This window comes from Trichomycterus rosablanca, chromosome 3 (genome assembly GCF_030014385.1).
Source record: "Trichomycterus rosablanca isolate fTriRos1 chromosome 3, fTriRos1.hap1, whole genome shotgun sequence".
NCBI lineage: Eukaryota > Metazoa > Chordata > Actinopteri > Siluriformes > Trichomycteridae > Trichomycterus > Trichomycterus rosablanca.
In genome coordinates this window covers 36,342,883-36,367,265 of record NC_085990.1, presented here as the reverse complement: position 1 = coordinate 36,367,265, position 24,383 = coordinate 36,342,883, and the positions used below count along the sequence as shown (strand labels likewise).

The window sequence follows — 24,383 nt, the reverse complement described above, 5'->3', positions numbered from 1 at the left end:
ACAATTACAATATTGTTCTGTTGTCATTCTCCAGGCTAAGCAATTATTTGTCACTTTGACCTCATTCTTGATGCTTGTAAGTACTGATTCCAAACTTCTAAATGGCCATTCCAAAATTCAAATGTTGTTGTTTTGGCATTATCATATTGCATATACTACATTCCAGCCAAACTACAGTAAATAAAAAAGCTCAGTACATACTTCAGTGCATGCTCATTACTTAATAGTTAACTATTTTTTCTTATTGCAAACCACTACTGACTGTCAACAAAAAAAAAATCTATTACATAATAAGGTAAACCACAACACAACATCAAAAGCCAACACATACTGTACCATTTGGTTTATTTAAAACAACACACTTAACAATTGACAACAGACAAACATTCTTTGAATTCCATCACCAATCTTAAAAATGGTAAATGTAGAACATGGGGTTCCTAATTTAACATAATATCTGGATTAAAGGCCAAAACTTTATTAATTACTTGATTTTATGTGTCTGTTGTCAATGCTTGTGGCAAAACATGCAATCACTCTAAAGCTATCCATGCCTGTGTTAGGTGTTAAGCACTAAGGTCTAATGAGACTTTTGTTGAGAGTAAACTAAGTCTGCAGGCTGGAGACCAAGCTGTAACCTGAACCTTCAGACTTAATGTAATTTCATTCTTTTATATACTGCGTTGTACAACATGTACGTATTTTAACATACTTTGTTTGACATTTGACACATCAACATATATCAGATGAAATACATTAGTGCACTTTAAGGAATACCAATTACGAAAAAGTGCATCTGTAGTGTGCACAAGATTACATCAGATAATAACTTCAACATGCTTCCCAGTACTAAGAAAAAAGTAAAACTATATACAGTATATATTCTTTAAAACTCACCTATAGTGCCAAATCATTTTCTTTTATTTTTGTCAATGCAATCTTTAAAGTAACATGTAAATCAGTATAATTCAACTACTTTTAGAAGAAGTTCTGGTTTCATCATTTTTATGCATATGGGCTTTATTCTATTTGATTTATGCATTTTCTCCCAATTTAGCACAGTCAATTTGTCTACCGCTGCTGGGGGATCCCTGATTGCAGTCGAGGTGAGTATATTGCTACTCACGTCTCCTCCGACCCGTGCGCAGCCCTTAGCGGAACCCTTTTTCACCTATGCACTCTGCACAGGTGCCTCTCTATCTGCCAATCAGGGTTCTTACACAGTGTTTTAAGACCCCACCCACATAGTCCAGTCATCCCGCCCTGGCAGAACCGTGTCTGCTGCATGCACTGCCAATTATGCCCGCTAGATGGCGCCCAGTCGACCGGTGGCAACACAGAGTTTCAAACTGAGGAGTGTAGAATCTCGGCACTGGTGTGCTAGCAGAAAATCCCGCTGCGCCACCTGAGCGTCTATGCATATAGGAATTTATAGAAACCATGTCATTTTTATACAATTGTGAAAGTGGCATAGAAAGGGTAATGACTGATATGACGGAGTCCCTCATTTAAAGGGAAAAAATATCACAGCCTGATTAAAATGTCTTCAAGTTAAACTAGAAGCAAAGCAAAACTGACAGCTACTAGAAATAAATACCTTTTATATTTCCTTTTACACAGATGAGTTAAGATTTTCCTGTTTAAAACATTTTAAAGTGTAAATGTTTTATAATTGCTTATTTTTTCTTTAGTATAGATGCATATTTAAACAGCGTGTCTAAAATTTGATTACTGTCTGTAAATTGACCATGACCTTTTTTTTAGTACAAGGAAATGTTGAAGTTCTAATCTGTGGTAATCAATATGTGCTACATATGCTGAAGAATAAGATGAAAATGCTAAAGTATTCCTTTTAGAACATGAGCATTTAGTGCTATTATAGGATTACTCATAAATATTTTGTGGCCAAATTGATTAACAAAATAAAATGTTTCAAAGTCTTTTAGGTCAGATGTTTAATTACAAATATATTATATTTATCCTATTTACCGAATCAAAAGTCTCATTGCCTACACATATAAATTCCTTGCTTTTCATTAGGTTTGAAAAAGAAGGAAATGTGCAGTAGGCAGAAGGCCTTAGTGGTTAATGCCCTTCTCACCTGGGATGACCGAGATAGTTTTCAGTGCTCGTAGGACCCTGAACGTCCGTAACGCTGAGACATTGCCCAGGTCCACAAACTCAGTAACATATCTGCAATAAGCGAAAACCGAAGCGCACACAATGACAACAACACCAACAATAAGCAACAATACAGGAGGGGGGAGGAAAGGATGGGGTGTTCTTGACATGTGGACATGAGATGCTTGGAGGGGACTATGTTGAGGAAAGGTGTGGGCAGCTTGACTTTAAAAGATTTTTGCACTGGACTGGACAACGAACAACACTGCGGCCTGTTTTCGAGAATGCGGCAACACAGAACCCTTACCTGGAATTACTGAAATAGTTTTCAGAGCTCGGAGGACTCTGAACGATCGAAGTACTTGCAGATTGCCTACTTTAAAAAATTCAGTAAACAACCTGCAGAATCAAATTAGAGTTATTTGAAAACGAAAAAAGGAAATAAAATTAAGCTAAACAGGTACTAATGTTAGAAGTCAGTTTAGTGTAATTTAAATGGATGAAAAATGAAAAACCTAGGTAAAATTGACTAGCAGGCCCAGTTGAACTAGCTAGTGTTCATGGAAAAGAAATTTTTTTGAACATCGTGGTTGAAAGTGCATTAAAAAGAGGTTCATCAGGTGACTAAGAGTGTCAATTAATAAGTAAATTAATTTAGAGTTTGGTTCTCTAATCACCTGATCAATATTATAGACCATTTTTATCTCTTCAGTAATGCCAGTGCTCCAGTCCACAGGGCACAAGAGGTCACTAAAAAGTGTGACTATTATAAAAATGTTATAAATCATATGCTATGGGCTATACACACCTTGGCGGTGTCGGAATATGATTATGTTCAAACTTATTATAAGATGTGCACCCATCAAGCACAAGAGAGCAGCTTTTCAGTTTCCATAGGAACGTGCATTGCAGAAAGAAGCATTTCCAGCACTCTGGATTTGGTAAAGCAGGAACAGTAAACGCCTGTTTAAGTGTGGTAAAACAGCTTCTAAAATGCCCCCTTAAGTGTTTATTAGAGCTGGAGTGGGGTGCTTGTACTTCACATCATAAAAGAAGTTAAAAAAATGACATGAATGCAAAGATTCGTCATAATGCCTATTTCTATGTAGTCATAATAGTTACTAATGGACAGTTAACAAGAACATTTTTGGGTGAGAAAACATTTCCGGGAAAAAACATTTCCGGCTTTTATCACCGCCTAATCTCAGTCAGGGTGGCAGTAGGTCCGGTTTCCCCAGAATCACTGGGCACAATCTAGTAACACCCCGAACAAGTTGCTAATCCATCGTTGGCCCTAACCTACACATAGCCAGTTGTGTCTGTATGTAGCCGCCTGACCAGCCAATAGCACTAAAGTTTTGCTTTTTGCATGGCCTTGTTTGACCTCTTAAAAACGAACACAATAATAAAGCATACAGTATCTGCCTCTTTCAGTTACAGATACAAAACAAAAATTGTGAACCCTTTGCAGTTACCTGGATTTCTGCATTATTAATTAATACTAATCATTAATCGTTATTAATTATTTTATTTTCACTTTAAGTTGTGATAATATACAATCACATTCTCACTCACTTTCTTAACCACTTATCCAATTAGGGTTGCGGGGTGTGTGTGTGTGTCTGCCCTGCGATGGACTGGTGCCCCGTTCAGGGTGTTACTGTGTGTCTTGTGCCCATTGAAAAGGGCCTTTTCCATGGGCACAAGACACACAGTAACACCCTGAACGGGGCACCAGTCCATCGCAGGGCAGACACACACACATACACACACCCATTTACCTATAGGGCACTGTAGGAGGAAACCGGAGCCCCAGAAGAAAACCCACGCAGACACGGGGACAACATGCAAACTCCACACAGAAAGGACCCGGACCGCCCTGCCTGGGGATTGAACCCAGGACCTTCTTGCTGTGAGGTGACAGTGCTAATCTAATTTTACAATCCAGGATGATAAAATGATGTCAATATCTAATCTAAAACTTTCTAAAGTCAGTTGTTTTAGAATTACTTAAGAATAAATGATTTCCCACTCTAAAGAAAAGGCACATCTCCTCTGAGTCTGCTCTCATGCTAAGGAGACTTACGTCAATTAAAACATGTTTGAGACACTCATAGGAGAAGAAATGTATAAAATCACAAGGTCGGAAATGGTTCGGAAGTGTTGTATTACTTTTAGAAGTGTGCATCATGAAAAGATCACACCAAGAACACAACTGGTAAAAAAAAGCATTTAAAAAACCCAAGTCTGAAATTCCTCTGCTGATTTATTGTTATGCAAGTCTAACAGGCAGATAAGTGAAATGTTTTGCTGCTAAAAAGGTTTTATAAGAAAAAGTCATAGGCCTTTCCTTCAGAATTTCATACACAGTGGTACCTTGAAACTCAGCGTCAATTGGTTCTGGGAGTGGCATTGAGTTTAAAAGGCATTGAGTTTTAAGGTATTTTTCCCATAAGGATGTATGGGAAACCTGTTGATGCAGTCCATGGTCCTGTGGAACTGCATATATTTTAGGCTAATGTAAAATAATGTGGTTGTTTTTGACACTTATACACTAAAAATAACACAAATATAATATAAAAACACTAAAATACAATTGAAAACAGTTAAAAACCTATTCCTTACCTTACTTTATTGTTTTCTTATGCTTCTTAATTAGTGAAGAGAACTTATGAGCAGTAAAAATTAAGAGAGGTTTAGTGTTACAATGTCGTTCTTTTAACACAATAAGTCACATTAAGCTTTTTCTTACGACAAGCGTTTTAAACTCAGAAAATCAGATTCTCACAATTTCTCAGAACCTCAAGTTGTAACACATGTTTAAAAGTGAAACAGAAGAAAAATGCAGCTAAATCAGAGTGGATTTGATGGTTATTCCACACAAATGAAGATTCGTCTCGTATTCACACTTTGATGATGTTTTACCGCACTGCTCAAGCCGAGTGCTGAACAAAGCAGCAGTCGCACACATGGTGAGTTTAAGGGAAACGTTGAGTTTAAAGGTAAAAATTTCTTGACGAAGGGTGTGGAGTTTCAAAGATTTTGAGTTTAGGGGACGCTGAGTTACAAGGTACCACTGTAATTCCAATAAAGGTTTACAAACATAGCTTGTGTTTTTCTTTATGTATCATAAATACCAAGAATGTACAAAGAAAATGGTTAAATAAAAGACAATATATATGAGTATAAGAAAGCATAAGACAAGATTTCATTCACAACTCTCATATCACATTGTGGATCTCTGCCTGGATCAGCTTGTCTGCTTCATTGATTAGACAACAAATTTTATAGGCATAGGTTTAAAGTCAGGCCATGAATACTTGTCTGTATTATTTATGTAAACTTGTGTAAATATTTTATAGGATCCCTACATCCTGACCTGTACAGCAAATGTCATTTTTTTCAATTTAAAAACCCTGGTACTAATATCAGCCTCTTACTTTCATCAGTTTATGTGACCAGTCCAGTCAATTGCAATTTAGCTGCCCAAATTTCATGAGTGGCTCCAATTTAGCATTTTATCCAGAGGGAGGTGGTGGTAGGTTAATAAAAGGGGTCAAAAAGGTCAATGGATATAATAAAAAGCCAGGGGATTGTGTACTTACGCCATGACAATCACACTGAAATCCAGCCAGTTCCATGGATCCCGCAGAAAAGTGAACGGTCCGATGCAAAACCCCCTTGCCAGTATTTTAATCACCGACTCGAATGTGTAAATTCCAGTAAATGTGTACCTAAGAAGAAAACAGGGGTGGGGAAAGAATTGGGGTGGACAAGTATCCCAGTAATTAAGAAACACTGGCCCACAGAGGTTGTGTTTCCACAATTGTTAAATATGGTTTAATCCAATGAAAGAAATATTGACACAAGACAGACTATGCTGAAGAGACGATGTTTGTATGAACCAGTAAGACATGGAAAGCACACGTACAGTACAGTGGCAGCCTCTGAGATATAAATGGCAAGCGATTTTGACAGTCGCAGCTTGATAAGTTTGTAATACATATTAGAATCCAGAACATCAGCAAAAAAGAGGCAATTTGATGGAGTGGATGGTGACTGGGATGAAGGATGCAGCATTCTGAAGTGCACGGTCATATTTCTGGTTTGCCTTTCTCCTTCCTGCTCAATTTCAATTAGGATCAATGTTTTGTTTTGCTTTGCGTGAAGCATCATTTTTTAAGGAAGCTAACTGTTTGTATATTTTGTATAGCAACTACCCAAAGCAACATACATTAAGCTGCTGATTTAGTGAAATATCTGCCACTGTTTTCTTTTTTTTATCTTGTCAAGTTTATACTAAACAGATTATTTTATTGTCAGTTACCAGAATGTAAAGGAAACCAACTGAACCCAGATTTAAGTAAGTGGCAAAACAAATTCACTCCAAACTGAGGATAAGCAAGCCTGACATTGAAGAAATGACATTGTAAATTCTAAAAAACTTGGTTTAGCCTAATATACCGATAGGTAAAACTTTAAACTAGATAAAAATGACTGGAGTCTTAATGAGTCTTTTTTTCTTAATGAGGCTAGTGCCATGGTCTTTTTTTAAACGTTTAAGACAAGCCACGCATTTCTCAGTAAGTTAATACAGCAAACCACAGCCGCTACATGGGCATATGAACATGGGTAAATCCAATCCATCCATTCCGATGCACATACAGCATGCATCGACTTCAGCTAGGTTGCTGGATTCATACAGATGCTGCAAATGATCCACAGACATACTGGGACAAACAAGCAAACCTACAAACACGCTAAACAATGACCTGTAGAGACAAACCATGGTGGCTTGAAAATGCATAAGAAGACGAACAGACATTTAAACTGGCTGAGGACAGAGGCAGAAATTTGACAGGTAGCTAAGTGACAGAGCATAAGAAGACAGAACCAACAATAAAACACTGTAGACAGACTAAATACATAAACAAGTGACATAGGGACTGACAGAGATAAGTAGACAGACAGATAAAAGGATAAAGAGATATACAGATATGATGGATGGATGAATGGATGGATGGATGGATGGATGGATGGAAGGATGAATACTGTAGATAGACAGACTGACTGACAGATAGATGAAGAGAGAGAGAGAGAGAGAGAGAGAGAGAGAGAGAGAGAGAGAGAGAGAGAGAGATAGACAGATAGATAGATAGATAGATAGATAGATAGATAGATAGATAGATAGATAGATAGATAGATAGATAGATAGATAGATAGATAGATAGATAGATAGATAGAGAGGATTAACCCATGTTCTAATTAAACAGTTATGCCTGCCAAATTCAACTGAATATAAATATGCCAATATTAACAGGATCCAGTTTTTAAGGCATCAATTACTTTAATTATTTACAAAGACAGAATGATACACCGGTTTATGACAACCATACTATGATCTCATTCCAATACAGCATAGCAAAGGTGCAATTAGCAAAGTCATGGACTTGACAGTCATATCGTTAACTTACTTGCTAATTGAGGTTGACAAGGCAACAAACACCTCGCAAAGCTTTACATTGGGACAGACAGGGTACAATTCAGAGATCAATACAGTCAAAGAGGGTAATGAGAGAACAGAAAGGGGTACAGAGGAATCTACAGAGCCTTTTTTTTTAGTCCCGACAGAAAAAGAAAGGAAAAGAAAAAGTGGATACTTACTCGACATACTTGGCCCATGCTGCTGGTTCCGACATAGCCATGAAGCAACAGTTTGTTAAAATAGTGCACATAATGAACAGACTGAATAGCGTAAGGAAGTTAAGGAAAATCAGTGCCTTCAAAAAGTCACATTTATAAACAATTCTTTAAGCAGCTGGACAGTCGTTTTGCTGTTTTGCCTCTGTGGCCTTTCTACTGTATTAAAAAGGAATGGTCATATAGTGAAATGGGTTTGATTTTTAAAACATTTGAGACTTGCCCAAGGTAGTGTTACCTAATAAATTTTTATACAATCAAGTAACATTTCTTTTACTTGGTTTACTTTTGTACTACTCTTTTTGGCCCCATGTGGTATAACTTATTTCTTAAGGTTTAAAGATAAATATCTAACTGTTCAAACCCATGGCATTATGCAGTATATTTCATTTTAAAGAGTCAAATGTACTTGCTTCCATTTAAAATTTAAATTAAACAATGACCATAAGAGTCAAGTCCAGAAAGGTTGATTTAACATATTTAAAGACGTATTTACCTCTAAACTGAAAGTATACACCTTTAATAAATAGTGAACACTTGCAAACATTTGGCTGTATGTTGATGTAGGTCAACAACCAATCATTAATAAGTGAGCAAACAAAGGATTAAGTTGATAAATGACATGAAATTTTAAACTGCAGTCTGTTTGTGTTGTCTCTCAACATGAGGACCAAAAAAAATTAGGACCAAAAGAAGCAGCAAACAATTGCAGTCGGAGGAACAATTATTCAACCACTTTTGGCTTTATTTAATATACATCTGTTGCTTATTCTACAAAATTACACACAATGTTTTCAATTTACAAACCTTGTTTATAATAATATAAAGAGAGTATGTATAACTAAAATAGAAAATATAAAAACATATTTTTTTGGAAATGTTAGATGACCGGTGTGGCCAGCAGACGAGCTACTGTAGCTCAAATTGCTGAGGAAGTTAATGGTGGTTCTGACAGGTGTCAGAATACACAGTGCATCACAGTTGCAGGGCTGTTTTGGCAGCAAAAGTGGGACCAACAGAATATTAGGAAGGTGGTCATAATGTTATGCCTAATCGGTGTATGCCAAATACAACCAAAATTTTAGTTTACAGTTTGCTTAAATTACACTAAAATGTCTTGTTGTCCAACAGTTTTGGATTGGTGGGACTTTCTACAACTTAAGGTTAACCCTGTAGTTATCCCTATCCATTTTTAAACAAATTGTGATGTCCAATTACTTACTGAATGCATCACATATATACAAACCTTTACTATTTAAAAATACTATACAAAATGTATTTCTGATTTTCTTTTGTAATTTAAGCCTATGCATACTTTTGAAAAGTCACATCTCTAATAATTAAAAAATACTGGTGAACTCTGATGTTTGACTTATTTGTGCAGTAGACTCTTGATTACAGGGTTTAATTACAGGTTTATAGGACTTGTAATATAGGGGTCTAAAAACTGAATTGTTCACAGCAACCAGTTGACAGTAATTGACATGTGCTCATACTGCTAAATGGTGCTGAAAATTATAACTCACTGAGGCGTGGGCTCATTCTGCCTCTGTAGATACAGTCTCAGTATGTGGCCCTCCTACTTTGTCTTATTTTCATCTTTTTTTTTTTTGAATGTGCAGTCTGAAACCGCTGCATACTATTGCAATTTAGGCCTTATTATGTGCCAGCTTCACTCTATTTGTGACATAAGGGGATTTTAAAAGATGTTTTCCCCCACTCTCCTAGTGTACTTGTTTAAATACATTTTATGATTTTTTTTTTCATTGCAGAAAAGCTTTTAGTAAAATTATTCATTTATCCATTGTCTGTTTTACACCCCAGACAGGTTGCTAGTCCATCACTGGGCATCAATAAAATAAGATTACATATGTTATGCTGCAAGGCCAAAAATACACAAACGCAATTTCTGAAAAGTTGGGACATTTTGTAAAATGCAATAAAAATAGTACAACAAAATTACATAACCTTATGGTTGATCAACTTAATAATATTTTTTTAAGTTTAAACAAATTTTGCATTTAAAGCCTGTTACACACTAAATAAGGGACGGGGCAAAAAGTGTGAAAAGTTTACAGAAAATAAAAGTAACATTGTTTTAAAACACTATTCAACTGATAACAAGTGAGGGTATTATTATTGTTTATAAAAAGAGGATCCATCTCAGCTCAGCAAGCAAAGACGGGTTGTGATTCACGATTTAGTAAATAAAATTGTCGAAAAATTGATAAAGAACTCTCATCATTGCAACATTCCAATTAAATTACGTCTTTCACCATCTACCATACATAATATTCTAGAAAGATTTATTTGACTTTTAACCCTCAAGCAGCAGTGCATGATAAATTATAATACTACAGCTCGAGAGTACTTCGGAAAACCATTGGCACTCAACACAGTTTCCACTGCATCAAAAAAAAAATCTGAAACTGTGTCATGCAAAGAAAAACCAATGTTCCAACTTTTCTAACAAAACTGGGGTTTGTAGAGGAAAGGCAACGTGCAGTTATGCTCTAATAATAATATATTCCATTGTTATATAGTCCCACAATCAGCTAATCAACCTTGTTTAATGTATAAACCCCATTTCCATAAAACTTGGGACATTTAGTAAATGCAATAAAAGGAAAAATCTGTGATTTGTTCATTCGTTTAGTATTGAAATAACAATAGAACACCAATTTAATTGTTTTTTGTCTAACAGTTTGTTTTTTATGGCATTTTACAAAATTTATCAGGTTTTTTGGAAATGGGGTTTGTATATCTGGTATATGTATATTGGTCTTTTTGTGCCCAACAGCATAATTGTTTTTTTTTTGTCAACATAAGATTGGATATGTTTTAACTTGTTATATAAGAATACCTACTTTATGTAAGCACAATTCCAATGGAATTAAATATGTCAGGTGGTTTGACCATCTGATCATACGACTGTATACATCTAAATGCTATCACCCTGGTTGTAGCAATATTTTTGTGTGATTTAAATTGTATTAAATAAACTTAAATTTCACTTAAACTTTAAAAACTCTGTACATTCTGATTTCCTTAAACTTTATGCAGCATGACAGACAAAAGTGACTTTTTGGTATTATTTTAAAGGAAAAGAATGTGAAGCACATTAAATCAGACCCACTAATTTTCGTTACAGTATATCAATGACCACTCAAAGCACAATCCACATATGTTCCATTTGTTTGGGTAAATTAATAAAATTCATTTGCTTGTTTCTCTAGATCATATTATAACAACACTAATTTTGAAACCCTATCCTTGAAGCCACATTCTTTAATTGTTAAAATGGAACGTTTACATTGTGATAAAGTGTTTTCAATGTAGTTTCTCTCATCTTTATTTTTTGTGCTGTTGGATATTGTTTTATAGTTTTTAATTATTATTATTATTTTGTAGTGGGAGTACAATGTAATACATTGAACTTCTAACCCTCACCTTCACCCTTGTTGATTTCATTTAAAACACAATAATAAGCACCTATAATCATTCACTACAGTGATTCAACTTGGAAATGATCAGCATTGTTTTAATTTCACACTGTGGGAGTTTGTTGACACTGATGCAATTATGTAACAATTTACCTAGTAAAACTGAAAAGCAATAAGCTTTCGGTGACTAATGAAAAACATTACTGAATATGAAGCTCGAGGTGTTTGTACTGTCGTCCCTAAATTATAGGAGCTCTCATATTACGCCTGCTTTTACCCTGCAAACTACACAGTGAATCACTGTCACCAGCCCAGCAGACTGGCTAGACAATGGAATCCTAAGCATCTGCTCCCATTCGTAATGGGAAAAGTCCGTTTCAGCCTAACAGCCGAATAAAGCTGCCAAAATGCTGTTAAGACTCTATTTTAAAGCATCAGCTTAGTCAATTACTTCTAAATCCGCTTTATAGGGAAATCCTACAGGACCACAATTCGAGTTTTTGGATTCTCCAGAATGGCCTGTCAAGTCTTGAACATGCTGGCGGGCATGTTGGCGTTGTGTCAGCAGCTTGTCTTAAGGTTATTTCCCCCCTCCAATAGCCTGCTTATGTTGCCTGGTGCAGACACACTGATTTGCAAATCCCATTTCTCGCATTTTTCTAATGAGTGCAATCACTTCAACGTGGAGCGGCAGTCTGCGTTCTGCCTTCTCTGTTAGTCTGCAATTTATGACTATGTTCTTGTGGCACTGGCTAATCAAACATGTTTCCAGGCGCCCACTTCTGCGGCTAATCTGCTATTAGCCCAGGCGTGTGGCGTCTGTGCCGTCGCCTGGAAGTGAGTACTTTTCACCACTCAGTCACTACACATACATACATAACCCTGCCCTTGTCTTTTCTATCATACCTCCAAAACCTGAGATACAGTTAAAATTTGGTGTTGGCATAACGATGGGCATCAGTATGTTGGGAGCGGATCATGCAGCTGGCCCTAAAAGGGAATGTGTAGAAAGGAGGGGTGGGGGTGACCAAAACAACACCTCTAGAGTAACACTTTTCACCTGCTTATCAGACCGACAAGAGCAAAGTGTCCACGAGCCTAATATTTCCCAACCCTATGAACCATGGCTAACTGGATTGGTATTTTTAGCAGCTGCTAGCAAAGGAAGGGTGTGGGGCATAGTGGTCTTTGAGGTTTGATCACTTCATAGCTGGAAATCAAGCCATCCAAATTTGGCATTGTTCACCTAAAGGGGAAGCCATACATAGCAAAGCTCTTGAATATCTGATTCTGAGTCGTTTGCTAAAAATGCAACAGTGACATCACCTTACTTGTGGCTGAATGTTGCCCATACCGATGCCAATTTTCTTACATTTCAAGACCTTCATTCGCCCGCAATAAACTGTATGTAATTAATAAATCAGCATATAAGAAAATATTTAAATGTTAATGTAAATATTTGCATTTTTTTATAATGGAAAAGATTCATAGGTAAGTAGTGTGACAAGCTGTTTATTTAAATTTTAGGAGTGAGATGGTAGCTTGTGAAGTATCTAAATAAATTAGCTCATAGCTTATAGTTTCCTAAATATAAACACGCTCAAAAAAATGGGACAGAGGTATGTTCAGCACTGTGAACACATTTTCTATTATTGAGACTTTTTAATAGTTTGGGAACAGACGACATTAATTGTTGCTGTTTGGCAAGTGGATTTTTTTCCATTCTTGCTTGGTATGAGACTTTAGCTGCCCAACAGTCAGTGGCCACTGTTGTCTGATACTCCACTTCATGCTACATCATACATAATTATTAAGAAACTGATCTGGACTGCAGGCAGGCCAGTCAAGCACACACACTGTGTCTCTAAAGCCATGGTCACAGTATGTACAGAATGAGGGGTAACCTTTTTTTTGTTGAAATAACCACACCAGTCTCCAGGAAACCCAGGAAAAAAACTTTTGCCTTGACAGCAGCATGTTGCTTTAAAATGGCATGGTACCTTTACACATATGCAAGTCACCCATGCTGTAGGCACTGATGCACCTCGATACTATGCCATTTGCTGGCTTTTGCAGCTTTCGCTGATAACAGTTTGGATGATCTTTTTCATTCTTGTCACTAAGAGCAAGCCAAAACATGGACTCATCTGTCCACAGAACAGTCTTTCGGACCATTTGAAATGAGTTTAGGCCAGAGAACTCTATGGTTTTTCTGCACAGAATTAACATCTGGCTTTGTTTTTGTGTAATAGAGTTTCAGGTTGCATTTCTTGATTAAGTGGCGGACTGTGCTGAAAGACAACAGTTTTCTGAAGTACTCCTAATGCCGCGTGGCTATATTTATCACAGTACAGTTTCTCACGCATGTCGACTGAAGGCTTGAGGGTCACGCACATTCAGTAGTGGTTTCCATTCTTGTTCTACACTTGCTGAGAGTTCTTCAGATTCCCTGAATATCTTCATTATATTATGTTATTTGCAATCTTACACAATCTTACACAGTGGTGAGCAATGACCCATCATTGCTTGTACTGACTGAGCCATTGTTGGATCCTTCTTTTATACCCAACTGAGTTTCCCTCATCTATTACCAATTTACCTGCTTATTGTGGAATTATTGTTTCAAAACAGCAACTTCAATTTTCTATCAAATGTTCTATCATTTTACTCTTATTCAGCCTCTGTCCCAACATATTAAGAGCGTATTTAAGAGTGTATTGTATCACGCTGTAAATGTGTTTATATTTACAAATTTAATTAGGCTGATCAGTAAAAAAAAATATTTTCTTTGTATCAAACAAATCGAGACAATTCACAAATCATAGAATCTTCTTTTTGTTGCATTTTACAAAATGTCCCAAGTTTTTCTGGAAATAGCATTTGTAAAGTAGAAAAATGCAAGGTAAGCTGGCTTTATGTAATGTCTCTGTGTAATGAAGCTGATAATTTAGCTCCTAATTTAGTCTTTATGACGGAAGATATCAGATTATGCCACCTTAACTGAAGCAGCCCTTCAAATTACAAACAAATGTGCTACATCAGTATATTAATGTTAATGTAACACCCTGTGTATTATTTATTATGCAGCTTTGCTTGTGTTTGCACATGTGCAGTAATAGTTATTTAGTAGACATGCTCTAAACATCTAATTTACATTAGATACTTAGCATAATAAATTAATTAATTATATACACTGATCAGCCATAACATTAAAACCACCTCCTGGTTTTTACACTTACTATTTTATCAGCTCCACTTACCATATAGGAGCACTTTGTAGTTATACAATTACTGACTGTTGTCCATTTATTTCTCTGCATACGATTTTAGCCTGCTTTCACCCTGTTCTTCAATGGTCAGGACCCCCACAGGACCACCACAGAGCAGGTATTATTTAGGTGGTGGATCATTCTCAGCACTGCAGTGACACTGACATGGTGGTAGTGTGTTAGTGTGTGTTGTGCTGGTATGAGTGGATCAAACACAGCAGCGCTGCTGGAGTTTTTAAATACAGTGTTCACTCACTATCCACTCTATTAGACACTACTACCTAGTTGGTCCACCTTGTAGATGTAAAGTCAGAGACGATCGCTCATCTCTTGCTGCTGTTTGAGTTGGTCATCTTCTAGACCTTCATCAGTGGTCACAGGACGCTGCCCACGGGGCGCTGTTGGCTGGATATTTTTGGTTGGTGGACTATTCTCAGTTCAGCAGTGACAGTGAGGTGTTAAAAACTCCATCAGCATTGCTGTGTCTTATTCACTCATACCAGCACAACACACACTAACACACAACCACCATGTCAGTGTCACTGCAGTGCTGAGAATGATCCACCTGCTCTCTAGTGGTCCTGGGACAGTCCTGGGGGCTAACAAAGCATGCAGAGAAACAAATGGACTACAGTCAGTAGTTGTAGAACTACAAAGTGCTTCTATATGGTAAGTGGAACTGACCGGTGTAAATACATGCATTGACTTATCTTATGGAAACTTACATATACAGTAGTTCAGATGACAGTCACACTGTCATGAGCAATCAATGCAGTTTTAAAAGCCATGTAGATAAAACTGATACCTTGGTGGGGCAGCAAAAAGGATATGAATGTACTAAAATTCTTATCGACAGTCTTCTAATAGGATGAAAAGGGCTAAAAATATAGAGTGCAGAAGTGGCACTAAATCGGAAGAGGGCCTTCCCTTTGTTCAGTACTATAAATGTCTGTTGAAAGAGAGAAAAGACAGAGAAACATATGATTAGACCAAAGGTGACATTCAAAATGACATTTTCTATACCATATTCATTTTAAATACAATTATAAAATCAGCAAACAAGAACACCAACAGTACACACACACACACACACTACACATGGTGCTGTGTTTGGTGTCCCAGCTTTTAAAATAGAATAAATTAATAGAATTTTGTACCCATAGGTCAAACTAGTTAGTTCCATTTGTTAATTGTAAACAGTTATAGTGTAATAAACAACGTCACATAAAAATGAATGAACTAACAGTCATATGTACCAGTTCAAACAAACAGACTTGTAAACACTTAATAACAGACGTCACCCTGAGAAACTAATCCCACCCAATTAGTGTAGTAATAAGCAGTAAACAACTGTACTAATGTAGCAGTTATTACCCTTCCCTTTTTACTGAGCTTGCGAAACCTTTTACATTTACAAAGCTTTAAAAAATCAGCCCTAATTAGATTTTTTCAGACACATTAGTTGCTTTACAGGCATAAACTGTCGTAAGTCCGTACTTTGACAATTTGTGTTTTTTAATAATGTGGCTTTTTTTGTGTGTGTTTAAGAATCTTTTGCTGTACAACCTAATTACACCTCAGTTTTTGGTGCATAGACAGATTGTTAATTGCTAGTACTAGTGATGTCTGATATTATTAGCATTTTTTAACGTTGTTTTTTTGTACTTTTTCTAACATTTGGGTGTTTTGGAGTCTTTGACATGGCTTTGCAACCCTTTCTGCCATTATATATAACACATACACACACCCATTCACCAATAGGGCAATTCAGTGTCTCCAATTAACCTGACTGCATGTTTTTGGACAGTGGGAGGAAACCGGAGCTCAAACTTCACACAGATGGGACCCGGACCGCCCTGCCTGGGGATCGAACCCAGGACCTTCTTGCTGTGAGGGGACAGTGCTACCCACCAAGCCACTGTGACGCCCCAAATAAATACATTAAATTTTTATATTATTCACTTTTAAGGCAGTTATTAGGCAGTTTTCTGTTCTCTTGTCAAAATACAGAAAAATGCAAAATTGCAATTACAATTACAAATTAATCATTTTAATGTGCTTTTATTAATGTTGGGGGTGTTAAAATGGACCCAAAACTTTTTTCAAAAAGACTGGATTGTGTTTAAATATCGAAAGCATTCTTGTAGCAATGCATCGACTTATGAGCAAAATATATTTACATTTACATTTGTAAAGCGACTTACAGTACTGTGACAGTATATATTGTCCAAGCAATTAATGGTTAAGGGCCTTGTTCAAGGGCCCAATAGAGAACCTGGCAGTGGTGTGGCTTGAACCAGCAACCTTTTGATTACTAGTCCACTAGGCTACAACTGCCTATTTAAAATATATGCAATACATAACAACTCACATTTTCCAATTATTAATCATAAACAATTATTCTCAATTATTAATCAAAAATTAAAATGTGCTTTATTGCTGCTCTGGTAAACGTATCATTCTTCTCATGAGAAGCCATTCTACCAGGCTGTAGATTATAAGAAGACAAAGAGCAAACCAGTGCAGGGAGAAGCAGTGAACAGATGAATTACAGCAGGCTTCACTGGGAGGATATGTGTTATCAGGGGACACCGTCACTATGGGTGACTGGTCGAGGAGGCTCTCTATCCTCACACTGCACAAACAGCACTGTCTGGTAACCCAGGATTCATGGCTTTCCTACTATGCTAAATTTATACCCTCTCATCCTTGCATAAATAATAGGAGTAGTCAACAAATGAAGAATTATCGCTACCATGTAACATCACGGTCAGCAATTTTTTCAGCTGCCATGATGGCAAGATGTGACAACTTATCTCTTATTCCTTTCTTCCCATTTCTTTTCTTTTTCTCTTTGAACAAAGTCTTTTCATGTTAGCAACATGCTTGCTGTTTTCTTGCTGTTGCTCTTTTGTGACCCTTGTAAATACAGTGTTTTGCAGCTCATGTTGTGTATCTGTGTGGAACATTTGGGTCAAGTTGTTGCTGTTTTGTTTTTCCTTCCTCATATCCTCGGGGAGAGTGTCTACAGTGCAAGCAGAGTGTATACATATGAACAGATTTGTGTAATAACAAAGAGAGGACAAAAACAGACCTGCCACTTTCTACAGCACTGTGTATGAGATGAGTATGAGTCTGTTTTAGGTTCACATAGTTCCAACTTTCACAAGTCTACATTATCTAATATAGCTTAAATAAAGGTATTACTAATTTTTAGGCTAATTTAAAACTGCATTATTGGCATACGTCAGATATACTAATAGATACTGGCAAACATGAGACATACTGATTTGCATTGCAGTTACATAACAATCTACTATGCACTTTTATTTTGATAAACAGTAATTTATTCACATGGCCTATATTATCCACGTAAACATAAATGCTCAACTGTCTTAAATGTAAGACAAAAGTGTATGTAGCAGGGGCGGCACGGTGGCTTAGTGGTTAGCACTGTCGCCTCACACAGTGGCGGTCCAGGTCCTTTCTGTGCTGAGTTTGCATGTTCTCCCCGTGTATGCGTGGGTTTCCTCCGGGAGATCCAATTTCCTCCCCCAGTTCGAAAACATGCAGTCAGGTTAATTGAAGACACTGAATTGAATGGGTGTGTGTATGTGTGTCTGCCCTGCCATGGACTGGCGTCCCATCCAAAGTGTTACTGTGTGCCTTGTGATCATTGAAAAGTTGGGATAGGCTCCAGCACCCCACCCCTACCCCTGCGACCCTAATTGGAGGTAAGCGGATAAGAAAATGAATGAATGAATAAGTATTGTTAGCATATGGTTTGTAGGACATCAAATCAAATAGTGTCAAATTGGTTGTGTATGTATTGACAACTATGGTTATTTTTGCTACATCTTGCACAGCACTCTCCTACAACTGGCTGAGTCTATCAGAAAATGTAATTTCAAACTTTTTAATAATAATGAAACAATTGTTACCCTAATTTTCAATTAAAGTATTTATTTCCCTTTAATCTAACACATTATTACTCAGTTTTTGAAACTTTACTGGTTGGATCAACATACCTGAGCTCACAAAAGCCCAAGATTGGAGTTACTGTGGTCTCTAAAGAAGGCAGAAACGCAGGGCCCAGAAAGCAGTGCCAATTATGCTTGTTATTTTAAAAGTCATATTCTTAAAAGGCTGTGGTGTCCAGCTCAGACTTGCAGTGTTTAAACAATAGGGCAAAAGCTTTTGTGTGGAGAATAATAAAGCATTATAATAATGATCTCTATACAGTGGTCTGAATGTATTGGAAAAAGGCCAAACTTCACACAGACAATAACCGGAGCTAAGGCTCAATCCCTGATGTGCAAAATCAATACTATGTATTGTGTAAATTTTTGTGCATGTTAGGGTAAAAAAAATCTCTAAACATACAGTTTTGCATAATTTGCTGTGATTTCTTTTGTTAGCAAAATCTCAGCAAAACTATATAGTTATGCATATTGTGTGTAGTAAAAATACCTTAGAGTGTCAAAGTATAGTGTAATAATAAGTGGCCAGTGGTAGCTTAGCGGTTAAAGTACAGGACTAGTAACTGGAAAGTCATTGGTTCAAGCCCCACATCTGCCAGATTGCCACTGTTGAGCCCTTGAGCAAGGCCCTTAACCCTCAACTGCTTACACCAACGAGGAATAACATTATGACCACTGACAGGTGAAGTGAAAAACACTGATAATCTCTTCATCACGGCACCTGTAAGTAGGTGGGATACATTAGGCAGCAAGTGAACATTTTATCCTCAAAGTTGATGTGTTAGAAGCAGGAAAAATGGGCAAGCGTAAGGATTTGAGAGAGTTTGACAAGGGCCAAATTGTGATGGCTAGATGACTGGGCCAGAGCATTTCCAAAATTGCAGCTCTTGTGGGGTGTTCCCGGTCTGCAGTGGTCAGTATCTATCAAAAGTGGTCCAAGGAAGGAACAGTGGTAAACCTGGGCGGCCAAGGCTCATTGATGCACGTGGGGAGCGAAGGCTGGCCAGTGTGGTCTGATCCAACAGACGAGCTACTGTAGCTCAAATTGCTGAATAAGTTAATGCTGGTTCTGACAGAAAGGCGTGAGACTCCATGTCTCGATGGGTCAGGGCTGTTTTGGCAGCAAAATGGGAACAAACACAATATTTGGAAGGTGGTCATAATGTTATGCCTGATCGGTGTATGTACAATCTCAGTTGTAAGTCACTTTGATTAAAAGACGTCTGCTAAATGCTAAAAATGTAGAAATGTAGAATATTTACGCCACATATCCCAGTTGTACACCGTAAAAACCATACTGCCTTTTTATCTATATGGCTAACCTTTCTGTTGGCTTACAGTCTCAGATATCTGATTTAATCAGATATGTCACTGTCAACATGAACACATATTAAACTGACAGTATGAGGCAGTTGTGGCATGTGCTAGAACATGGACTTTATGAGTGCAAGACACATCATGAACACAGTCAGTTGATGGCATCAAGAACAGTTATATCAAAAGCACAGCCACTTCAGCACATTTGACAGGTACTGCAATAGAATATTGCATAAAATATTACAACAAAAAAAAGACAAATCATAATTATACAGTTTTATGTTGAGAGTAAGTCAGTTTAAAGTTAGGGTGAATCAGAGGATTAGGACTGGAAATACAAACATTTGCAAATCTTTTATCCCTAAGTACAATATTTGCACATTTAGCAGTAGCTGCTCAAAGTAGCTAAACATTACACTAAATACACCAGATACTCGCACATCAAAATGAGCAGAATGGTTAACTTAATCTGAAATTCAAGAAAGGGAGATTTCTAAGGTTGGCTTGAGACATCAGCCAGCACAGCAGCGACAGCATTAGTGGCCATCATCTGCTCAATGACTCATGCTTGTCACCAGTTATTTCCTTTTTCCCAGGCTTCTCTGAATCAGCTCAAATATATCAACTCCACCAGCCAACTTCACAATGTAGGGTGACAGTTGCCCTTTATTAAATAATATTCATGTTTATTAAAGAACCTCTGTATAATCACTTTCAAATTCATAGCTGATTAATTAAATTGGCTTGACTTAATGCCTTTTAAACTTAAAGCCTTATTTAAACTAACCTAACATCTGTGACGGATTACAATGGACATGAGTAGAAAGGCTGTTTACTTAATAAATAATTTACCTATAATAAAAGTATAAGAGCGGTCATTTAAACTGTCAATAAATGTTTATTACAAACACATTTGTTAAGTATTTTCATCTATAATTTACTCGCTCACTCACTTTCTTAACCGATATATTCAATTAGGGTCACGGGGAAGGGGGGTGTGCTGGAGCCTATCCCAGCTTTTTAATGGGCACAAGGCACACAGTAACACGCTGGATGGGGCGCCGGTTCATCGCAGGGCAGACACACATACACACACACACATACACACACCCATCCATCTATAATTTAGTTAAACAGATTTGCAAATGTGGCGGCATCGTGGCTTGGTGGGTAGCACTGTCGCCCTACAGCAAGAAGGTCCTGGGTTCGATCCCCAGGCTGGGCGGTCCGGGTCCTTTCTGTGCAGAGTTTGCATGTTTTCCCCGTGTCTGCGTGGGTTTCCTCCGGGAGCTCCGGGTTCTTCCCACAGTCCAAAAACATGCAGTCAGGTTAATTGGAGACACTGAATTGCTCTATAGGTGAATGGGTGGGTGTGTGTATGTGTGTCTGCCCAGGGTGTTACTGTGTACCTTGCACCCACTGAAAAGCTGGGATAAGCTCCAGCACCCCCCACGACCCTAACTGGATAAGCCGTTAAGAAAGTGAGTGAGTGAGTGAGATTTGCAGATGAAGTACAGTTTATATGTTCAGAGATGGAAAGACTTTGTCAAAGGAGAGAGTTTGTGCCTATGCATTGTGTATTGTTACCTTACACTTGCTTAGGCATAAAAAGCCAAACTTAGGGAAAATCAGTAAAAGTAAAATTAGATAAACACATATAAATACAATATAAGATATTTTTAACCAATATGTGTCTTACCCTAATGACTCCTTAATGCTACCATTTATATTTCATTGTATGCCACAACAGAGTCGTATTTCTATTGATTTATTTTTTGGGGGGTGGTACAAGCCACTGTAAAAAAACTTTGTCTTAACTTGGATTTGTATTAACAAACTGTGTTTCCTTGCTGTTTTCTAAAGTTATTCCTAGCCTGTGTGTCAATTACAAAATTATGCTGTTTTGAATGCAATGCCATCTAAGGAAGCAAGTATCACAATGATTTGAAATTGGTTTCCGGCCTTACGCACAGACATTTTTTTGCATTTTTTATCTATTAAGTAGAGTGGATGGTCAGATCCTTGACTTGCTTGCAAACCAGTATTAAGAAATCTGTTAATAATCTGTTAATAATCTAATACACACCTCAATTGGAATAGACTAGTCTAATTGAGGTCATATCGAATCCAATTTATATCCAATTAAACAAGGTGGGTAAATACATTTTAAACAGAAGAATAATAGCCAATTAAACAAACACACCATTTGAAAAAAGTATGGGCACCTGACCGTCAGCTTGTTGGGCCTTCCAAAACCATGAGCTTTATTATGGAATTCTCCCTTGCAGACATAGCCGCCTCTGCTCTTTTGAGAAGACTTTGTATTGTGTTTTCATTAATTTGTGTCCATGCACTAATGTTTACCTGGTTCTTAAATAATGTTCCTATTTATCTTAAAATTGTTCACTGGGGTTGAGGTCAGTGCTCTAAGCATGCCACTGGACTTCCACACTACTCAAACCATGTCTTTATGAGCCTTGCTTTGTGCAAAGGTACACAGTCATGCTGGAAAAGGGGCCTTCCATAAACTATTACCATACTATAATTTATTTTATTAATTTTATCTATCTGTAAACAATGTTTGTGGCTCAAACACATCCACTCAATAAAAAAAAGTGGGGTGTCAACATACTTGGCTATATTGTTTAAGCGTACTGCTCCATCTCTCTAAAATTTTTGTAAATATAACAAGTATGTTTGCAGTTAAGTATAAATTGTACCTTTAAGTTTATGTGTGTTTGTATATGTGTGTGTGTGTGCACAAATTTAAAGCCATCACCCACTCTCTGGTTTTGGAAGTAGTATGGGTCGATGTCCTCCAGCGGCACCCCGACCAGTTCTGATGGAATGTCTCCAAATATCCTGGGAAGTTGCTTCCCGGCCTCCAGGTCTGGCCGAGGCTTGAGAGGCTCCACGTCACCCAGGTCCTCCTGATACTTCCTGGCATTCTGCGCCTCTTCTTCAGTGATCCGCTGCTCGATGCCAGCCAGGGATTCACGAGTAAACCGGTGCAAGCTGTTGGGACCCGGTGGAAACAGCAAGGTTGCCATCTTTTCATCCTGAGCCTCCTATCCTAATGGTTACTTCACAGCTGTAAAGGACAAGAAAGACAGACAAAGAAAGATTATTGCGCTATACAGATGTAGATAAGTGACCAGCTATAAAGGGCTGATGACTGAAGATTTGATTAAGAGAACAGCATTTTTTTGCAATGTATGCAAATGATAAAGAGCATCAAGATGTTAGTGTTGTTTGAAAAGTGTGAATGGTGCAGCGCTTCCCCACTGTATAAATGGTATCTGGACAAAAACATGCCTGTGTGCATATTTATACAGACCAGGCCATCTGTTATGTCTTTCAGCTGAATAATTCAGAGAAGGGATCATTTGTCATCTTCTCCAGCATGCGGTGAGAGCGGGTCCACGACTGCCACCATGAATCATGAGAATTATCTGAAAATATTAGTACTGTTACAGCTATAATTGCAAAATGCCCTGTAAATGCAAAGCCCCAAGTGGCACAATGGACCAAGGCCCTAAATTTACTAAAAGGCTGAGTATGCAATACAGCTGTGGTCAATACTGTTGCCACCCTTGTTTTAGTATGAAAAAGACAATATCTTTAAAAAGGGCTCTGTACCAACTTTGTATCATTAGAATATTTTAATAGCATTTCTAAATACATTCAAGGAAAAGCTGACTTGTCAACACACATGCAGTCATTAAAAAAAAAAAAAGAAACATAGTATCTGACATGGACAGGATTAAAGGCTCCTTTTCATTTGTCTTATACCAGTTTGCACAATCTTTGGCAACAACAGCCTCCAAACTTTTTGTAGCCATCTGTGAGCTTTTTGTACCTGTCTTCCAGGTTCTCTCAAGCTCTGAAATTTTCAGTTCTTTTCAAAAAGTAGACTGAGATCAGGGCTCAATGCTGGCCAATTTAAAACAGTCATTTTTATTATTATTCTTAACAATTAATGTGTACTTTAGGATGTGTGTTTTGGGTCATTATCCAGCTACATGACACATTTTCTTCTAAACCTAGTTTAGAACACGGAAGCATACTACACTCTAAAATGCTCTAATAATCCTCCACTCTCAGAGGCAGCAAAGCAGCCCCACAACATTATGGATCCTCCACCATATTTCACTGTAGGTAGGGTGCAATTTTATTGACTTAATTTTATCATGTATAAACATAACACTGGTATGCTATGCCAAAAAGCTCTAGTTTGGTTTTATCTATCCATATGCAATTTTCACAAAAGGATTGTGATTTGTCTATGTAAGTTTCAGCAAAAGTTTAGCTGCTCTTTTATCCAACTTTCTTTAAGCACTGGGGTCCTCCTTATGCTTTGCCCATAGAGCCCTGTTTTGTTCAGTGTGCAGCATATATAATGCAAGTTCACACCATCACACCAGATGTCTCCAGTTTAGCCTGCAGTTCTTTTGATATTGAATGTGATTTCTTTACCACATTTAGAACCACATCAAAGGTTCTCTCATTTATTTTCCTTTTTTCACCAAATCCTGAAAGGTTCTTGATGAGTA

General features: G+C 37.4%; 1 protein-coding gene across 1 annotated transcript in view; it reads right to left on the bottom strand.

The window, feature by feature from the left end:
- Positions 1-22,880, bottom strand: part of scn5lab (sodium channel, voltage gated, type V-like, alpha b) — a 163,616-nt gene extending 140,736 nt beyond the window's left edge. The window contains exons 1-5 of the mRNA XM_062991231.1: positions 22,614-22,880; positions 15,364-15,482; positions 7,786-7,875; positions 5,727-5,855; positions 2,102-2,193 (exon numbers count right to left, since the gene is read on the bottom strand). Of these exons, the coding sequence (XP_062847301.1) occupies positions 2,102-2,193; positions 5,727-5,855; positions 7,786-7,875; positions 15,364-15,482; positions 22,614-22,880 (697 nt within the window). The remainder of the gene's footprint in view (positions 1-2,101; positions 2,194-5,726; positions 5,856-7,785; positions 7,876-15,363; positions 15,483-22,613) is intronic.
- Positions 22,881-24,383: the final 1,503 nt, after the last annotated feature.